This window comes from Anguilla anguilla, chromosome 12 (genome assembly GCF_013347855.1).
Source record: "Anguilla anguilla isolate fAngAng1 chromosome 12, fAngAng1.pri, whole genome shotgun sequence".
NCBI classification, from domain to species: Eukaryota; Metazoa; Chordata; class Actinopteri; order Anguilliformes; family Anguillidae; genus Anguilla; species Anguilla anguilla.
Window position 1 is genome coordinate 7,705,257 of NC_049212.1, and position 7,500 is coordinate 7,712,756.

Consider the following 7,500-nt stretch of genomic DNA (forward strand, 5'->3'; position numbering starts at 1 on the left):
AGCAGAAGGCTAGCGGGAGGAAGGGTTGTAAAGTGATTGGTTATTGGTCATTGAGAGTATGCAGATGTGTGCCTGTGGTGCAGGCTGCTGAGGATGCCATGGTGGGGGTGGGGAGGGGGTGGTGGTATTGACCAGGTCGGTTATATAGGCCGGGGCCCGGAGATTGAGGATTGATCCGCGCTGCACCCGGGGGGGGGGAGCCCGAATCGAGGTCACGGGCCTGTAATGCGGGGCAGTGCCCTGACGCCGCGCCGATCGCTGCACAGTTAAAGCGCTCGGCTGCGATGGAGTGTAGCACAGTGGGTAAGGAACTGGGCTTGTAACCGAAAGGTCGCAGGTTCGATTCCCGGGTAAGGACACTGCCGTTGTACCCTTGAGCAAGGTACTTAACCGGCATTGCTTCAGTATATATCCAGCTGTATAAATGGATACAATGTAAAATGCTATGTAAAAGTTGTGTTAGTCGCTCTGGATAAGAGCGTCTGCTAAATGCCTGTAATGTAATGTAATGTAATGTAATGAAAGCCAAGTCTGGGATCGTGAAGTCGGGCGGGCGGGCGGACGGAGGGGACGAGGGGGGGATTGTGGGACACGTGCGGTCGCGGCCCTATGATCTGTTTTCGGGTCCGATCAAAGAGGCCAGGCGGACAGTTGGGTCGGAAGGGTAAACGGTTATCCAAATGAGCTACGTACAGCTACTCGTTAGCGCTGAACATGGACGCAGCCATTAAAGGGATGTTTGTGCGTAAATTGTCTTGCCGATGGCTTTCGAACAGCCACTATGCAAGAAGTCTCAGTACAGGATTTATAGGTCAGGCAGAAAGGAAGATCTTGCTTGATGTGCAGAGTCCCTTTGCGGCTCTATTAAGGGTTTGTGTGTGTGTGTGTGTGTGTGCGTGTATGTGTGTGTGCGCGTATGTGTGTGTGTGTGTGTGTGTGTGTGTGTGTGTATGTGTGTATGTGTGTGTGTGCGTATGTGTGTGCGTGTGTATGTGTGTGTGTGTGCGTATGTGTGTGTGTGTGTGTGCGTGTGTATGTGTGTGTGTGTGTGTGTGTGTGTGTGTGTGTGTGTGTGTGTGCGTATGACAGTTGTGTATGGCTTGGCCTCACTCAGCTGTGATTGGTTCTTTGGGTTTGCACAACAATTTGATTTGAAACCTCTCACTTTCGCGAGCATACTTATTCCCCTTTTTCCATATGATTGAGAATTATTACTAAGAAGCAGCTTATTATAACAGGATAATGCCAACCACACTGCAATGAGGATCGGCTGCTCTGGCCTTTTACTCTGCATAAGCTGGATCCCAGTGTTTTATTTCGCTCATAATCCTTAGCTTTTTTTTGTAACAATTTCATCGCTTTATTTTTCTCCTGTAACCCGTCCGTCACCACAACCTCGCCCGCTCTGTCCGTGCCCCCCCCGAATGAACCCTCCCGCTCCCCGCCCACCGTCACGCCCCCTGATTGGTCAACCCCTGCCCACTTGGACTCCGCCCACCCCGCCCCCCCCCGCCCTCCCCCCGTTCGTCCCTCTCTTCCTTGTTGGAGATGGCAGAGTGCACTGTAGCCCCCGTCGCCATGGAGGACTCCGACCACGAACCCGACCTGTCGGACGACCTCGACTCCGGCTCCGACTCCCCCGAGCCTGACCTGCACCCGCAAGGCCAGCAGGTATCAAACCCGCTGCGTTAAGAAGAGAGCGCCCCCTTGTGACAAGGATGTCCTGAGCTCTCCGGGGTTTGGGGTAAAAAAAAAAATAAGCGAAACTCGCTCAGGGCATCACTGGCCTGTGTCTTCACTTCCTGGTCTGAGCAAACAACAGCTCTAAATCTGACCTACATGGAACACACAGTGAGAAGAGTCTAAATATACCCAGCCTGGAACTCCGCCTCTGCTGAAGCTCCGCCCCCCTGCTGAATTCCTGCGTCTCTGCAACGGGACAGCTGTCAGTCAAACTGGGAGTGGGCGGGGCCAGGACACAGAGCCCGCACTTCCCTCCACCCCGGTGTATGTCGGCAGGCATTGCCACGCCCCTTCTCATACGGTGAAGGGGCGATTCGCGGCACCCGCGTCGTTTACATCGTCTGTAGGACTGGGCCTACTGGCTCTCCGATCTGACCCATTGCACTGCGGTCTGTGGTCAGTACGTGGTCAGTTAGTGGTCAGTATGTGGTCACCTTGAGCGTTTCCGGTTAGCGGGGGTGCCAGTGAGCTGCAGACTAACAGCCCCTCCCCCTCCAGTGCACTGACTCCACTAATGCATCAGCCGTTTCTCTATGACGTGTGCCTGCTCTGTGTGCAAGCCCTCCAGCACTCTGTCTGAACATGCGGGAAAACAACTGTTGTCTTTTCTTCTTTTTCCTCATTCGATCCCCCATTTTTCACCCTTTCAACCGTCTTCAATTAACGCTCCCCCCCCCCCCCCCACGTGTGCCGCCCCGAACCCACCCCAAACCTGGCCCCACCCCATCCCAACCCTGGGCCCGCCCCACCCATGGCCCCGCCCCATCCTACCCCATGGCCCCGCCCCATCCCACAACTGGCCCCGCCCCCAGCTCCCCAGCCAGTCCAAGGATGACTCGGAGGACTCAGAGCTGGAGCACCTGATGCGGGACGCCCCCCCCCCGCCGAACCTGGGGCCCGAGCCGGCCGGGGTCCCGCACGGGCGCCCCCCCACCCCGGACACCCTCGCGCTGCTGCGCCCCCCCGGGGAGGCGGGCCTGTCAGAGGGCGTAGGCTTCAGCCTGCCCTCTCCCATCAGCCCCTCCCGACCCAAGAGCCCCTGGGGCCGATTTGACCCCTACGACGCCACAGAGGTAACAGCCTGGATACCCCCCCCCCCCCCCCCCAAAAAATTCAGTTAGGGATTACTCTCTGGCGAGATTCGGCTAGGGATCACAATATAGCGTGTACCTTCTCATCCAGGGTTCTAGGCCCGTGTGCCTTTTGTTTCTACATATGTGAGTGTGCGTGTGTGTGTGTGTATGCGTGTGCATGTGTGTGTGTGTGCGTGTGTGTGCTTATGTGTGATGTGTGTCTTTCTGGGTGTGTAGAGTAATGTGTGTGTGTGTGTGTGTGTGTGTGTGTCTTTCTGGGCGTGTAGGGTAATTTGTTTGTGTGTGTGTGTATGTGTGATGTGTGTCTTTCTGGGTGTGTAGAGTAATGTGTCTGCGTGTATATGTGAAACACCAACAGAAATGTACTGCGAAGGCCCAATCTCTCCCTCTCTCTCTCAGGACCAGGATAAGGAGTACGTGGGCTTTGCCACTCTACCAAACCAGGTACACCGGAAGTCTGTGAAGAAGGGCTTCGACTTCACACTGATGGTAGCGGGTGAGTTTGGTAATCCAGCTGACCTGCTCGCCTTGACCCTTAACCTTTAACCGATGACCGTGAACCCAGCTCTCTCTCTCTCTCTTTTCTGGTGTTGCAGGAGAGTCGGGTCTGGGGAAATCCACTTTGGTCAACAGTCTGTTTCTCACAGACCTCTATATGGACAGGAAGCTACTCAATGCCGAAGGTGGGCTACTGTCGTGCAGCTTCTGTGTCCCCCTGACCAGCTGTAGTCTGTTTTTACAGCTGTTGTGTTAGTGTGGGCAGATGTTGCATTCGTGTGCCCAGCTGTCAGTCCTAATCTTGTTTTGGTTGTGTGTGCAGAGAGGATTACACAGACGGTGGAAATAACTAAGCACACGGTGGACATTGAGGAGAAGGGCGTCAAACTGAAGCTAACTATTGTGGACACGCCTGGCTTTGGAGACGCTGTGAACAACACAGAGTGGTACGCTAGGCAGGGATGGGCGGGGCTTACAGTGGGTTTGGCTGATGGGGACAGGGTTCAGTGGGTTTGGCTGATGGGGGGGGCGGGGCTTATAGTGGGATGCTGATGGCGGGGAGTCAGTCGGTTTGACTGATGGGGGGTGGAGCTTATAGTGGGATGGCTTATTGGGGGGGGTGGGGGGGCGGTTTGGCCTTGGGCTTCTAGAAAGTCTCTTCTGTATTTTTTTGTATTTCAAAGACAAGCCTGTGTTACCTCATTAGGTTTTACTCACATAGTTCAGAGCAGTGATGAAATGTTACAGGCTGGACTGATGGGTGTGTGTTTGTATCTGTGTGTGTTTGTTTGCGCATGTATGTGTGTGTTTGTGTGTTTGTATCTGTGTGTGTGTGTGTGTGTGTGTGTTTGCGTATGTGTGTGCGTGTGTGTGTGTGTGTACGCGCATGTATGTGTGTGTGTGTTTGTATCTGTGTGTGTGTGTGTGTGTGTGTGTACGCGTGCGTGTGTGTGTGTGTGTGTACGCGTGCATGTGTGTGTGTGTGTGTGTGTATGCACAGCTGGAAGTCGGTGGCAGACTACATAGACCAGCAGTTTGAGCAGTACTTCAGAGACGAGAGCGGCCTGAACCGCAAGAACATCCAGGACAACCGCGTGCACTGCTGCCTCTACTTCATCTCGCCGTTTGGACACGGGTACGAGAGACCGACCCCCCCACCCCAACCCCCCACCCCCACCCCGCTGCCCCCCGGGGCCCTGCACATTCTCACAGTCCTCAAAACAAGTACAGCTGCTGAAGAATCCTGGCCGTTTTATTGGTGCAGAATTCGAGAGTTTTGACTGTAGACTTTGATGAATAACCCAGAGAGTAATGAAAAATTGATAAACTAGTCCATAGACAGTTTCCTTCTGCAAACATGGTGCCATATTTCATAATTTTAGCAGCTTGAAATTTCCTTGTGATGTCAGCTGGATAGGCACTATTCACTAGGATACTGAACATAGTGAAAAATTGGTGAAAAAACCTACTCTAGTCAAAAGTATGAATAGTTTGTATCACATATGTAAACCTCAAGTTGCTATGACTTGCTGTAATTTAATGCCGCATTTCAATGGGATCCTGCCTCAGAACCTGTGCCATCAAATTATAGATCCGGAGTTCCGCTTTAAGGCTGTGCTTCTACAGCTAGTTCCATTCGAGACAGCCTGAGAGCACCCTCTGCAGGAGAAACATGGGTACTGACAGAGAGAAATACAGGTCCGTTTTTGCCTTGGCTTTTATCTTTTAACCTGAACTCACGGAAGGCCGACGGTGACCTTGGTGTTTTACCTGGCTGTCAGGCGAGGCGGAGCGGGAGGCGGGGCTCGCTCGTCTCGTCCCAGGCGCTCACGTTACCTGTGCTGTCTCAGGCTCCGCCCCCTGGACGTGGAGTTCATGAAGGCGCTGCACGAGAAGGTGAACATCGTGCCCGTCCTGGCCAAAGCCGACACCCTCACCCCCTCCGAGGTCAGGAAGAAGAAGCTGAAGGTGACCCTCGCGTGAGCCTCGCCTGGGGGGAGTTTCACAGAGCAGGATTACTGAGTTAGCTGGATAACTGCACTGAATAAAACCCTGTATCACAGAGCAGGATTACTGAGTTAGCTGGATAACTGCACTGAATAAAACCCTGTATCACAGAGCAGGCTTACTGAGTTAGCTGGATAACTGCACTGAATAAAACCCTGTATCACAGAGCAGGCTTACTGAGTTAGCTGGATAACTGCACTGAATAAAACCCTGTATCACAGAGCAGGATCACTGAGTTAGCTGGATAACTGCACTGAATAAAACCCTGTATCACAGAGCAGGATTACTGAGTTAGCTGGATAACTGCACTGAATAAAACCCTGTATCACAGAGCAGGTTTACTGAGTTAGCTGGATAACTGCACTGAATAAAACCCTGTATCACAGAGCAGGCTCACTGAGTTAGCTGGATAACTGCACTGAGTAAAACCCTGTATCACAGAGCAGGATCACTGAGTTAGCTGGATAACTGCACTGAGTAAAACCCTGTATCACAGAGCAGGCTACTGAGTTAGCTGGATAATTGCACTGAATAAAACCCTGTATCACAGAGCAGGATTACTGAGTTAGCTGGATAACTGCACTGAATAAAACCCTGTATCACAGAGCAGGATTACTGAGTTAGCTGGATAACTGCACTGAGTAAAACCCTGTATCACAGAGCAGGATTACTCAGTTAGCTGGATAACTGCACTGAGTAAAACCCTGTATCACAGAGCAGGTTTACTGAGTTAGCTGGATAACTGCACTGAGTAAAACCCTGTATCACAGAGCAGGATTACTGAGTTAGCTGGATAACTGCACTGAATAAAACCCTGTATCACAGAGCAGGGTTACTGAGTTAGCTGGATAACTGCACTGAATAAAACCCTGTATCACAGAGCAGGATTGCTGAGTTAGCTGGATAACTGCACTGAATAAAACCCTGTATCACAGAGCAGGATTACTGAGTTAGCTGGATAACTGCACCGAATAAAACCCTGTATCACAGAGCAGGATTACTGAGTTCGCTGGATAATTGCACTGAGTAAAACCCTGTATCACAGAGCAGGCTCACTGAGTTAGCTGGATAACTGCACTGAATAAAACCCTGTATCACAGAGCAGGATTACTGAGTTAGCTGGATAACTGCACTGAATAAAACCCTGTATCACAGAGCAGGCTTACTGAGTTAGCTGGATAACTGCACTGAATAAAACCCTGTATCACAGAGCAGGATTACTGAGTTAGCTGGATAACTGCACTGAATAAAACCCTGTATCACAGAGCAGGATTACTGAGTTAGCTGGATAACTGCACTGAATAAAACCCTGTATCACAGAGCAGGATTACTGAGTTAGCTGGATAACTGCACTGAATAAAACCCTGTATCACAGAGCAGGATTACTGAGTTAGCTGGATAATTGCACGGAGTAAAACCCAGAACGACTTCAGTCCGTGTTCCAGATTTGGGAGGGTTCTGGGTTTTACTCAGTGCGGTTATCCAGCTAGCTCAGTAATCCAGGGGGGTATTTCACGAAGCAGGATCATGGAGTTTAGCTGGATAACTGCGCAGAGTAAAAACCCGGAACAGCTCTTTTTACTGTTGTCCGTGTTCCAGATTTTGGAGGGGTTCCGGGTTTCACTCAGCGCGGTGTGTCCAGATAACTCAGTAATCCCGGTTCGCGAAGCAGGGCCCTGTTCTATCCGCCGGTCCGTTCGCGCGTGAGCCGGCTGACCTCCCCCGTCCGCCCCCCATCCCTGCAGATCCGCGAGGAGATTGAGCAGTACGGGATCAAAATCTACCAGTTCCCGGACTGCGACTCTGACGAGGACGAGGAGTTCAAGCAGCAGGACCAGGAGCTGAAAGTGAGTAAGGTGTGGCATGCGTTCGTGTGGCGTGTTGTGTGGTTTGTCTGTGTCACTGGAGAGACTGCGTGGGGCATCAGTGTGTCCTTAAACACATCACACGGACAGAACTCTCTGAGATATATCACAGAGAAATGTGGATGTATTATCTATTCAGTATTCTCTTTTTCATGTAATCCAAATGGAGCATATTTAATATATATGTGAAATGATATTCATTTAATAAATGTAAATGTATTATTTATTCAAAGTATATATGTATGTGTGTATTTTTATGTAATATAAGAAATTACTACTTTATGTTAATTACT

At 51.2% G+C, this 7,500-nt stretch overlaps 1 protein-coding gene across 6 annotated transcripts in view; it reads left to right on the forward strand.

Annotated features, from left to right (window-relative positions):
- LOC118210178 (septin-4-like) overlaps window positions 1-7,500 on the forward strand; it is a 48,550-nt gene that overhangs the window by 33,330 nt on the left and 7,720 nt on the right. For 3 of the 6 annotated variants that reach the window (XM_035386134.1, XM_035386135.1, XM_035386137.1), the window contains 7 exons: window positions 2,556-2,816; window positions 3,237-3,333; window positions 3,434-3,520; window positions 3,658-3,781; window positions 4,336-4,470; window positions 5,186-5,303; window positions 7,088-7,198. In XM_035386134.1, coding sequence (XP_035242025.1) covers window positions 2,556-2,816; window positions 3,237-3,333; window positions 3,434-3,520; window positions 3,658-3,781; window positions 4,336-4,470; window positions 5,186-5,303; window positions 7,088-7,198 — 933 coding nt within the window. The remainder of the gene's footprint in view (window positions 1-2,555; window positions 2,817-3,236; window positions 3,334-3,433; window positions 3,521-3,657; window positions 3,782-4,335; window positions 4,471-5,185; window positions 5,304-7,087; window positions 7,199-7,500) is intronic. The other 3 variants (XM_035386138.1, XM_035386139.1, XM_035386136.1) reach the window with 2 other exon arrangements.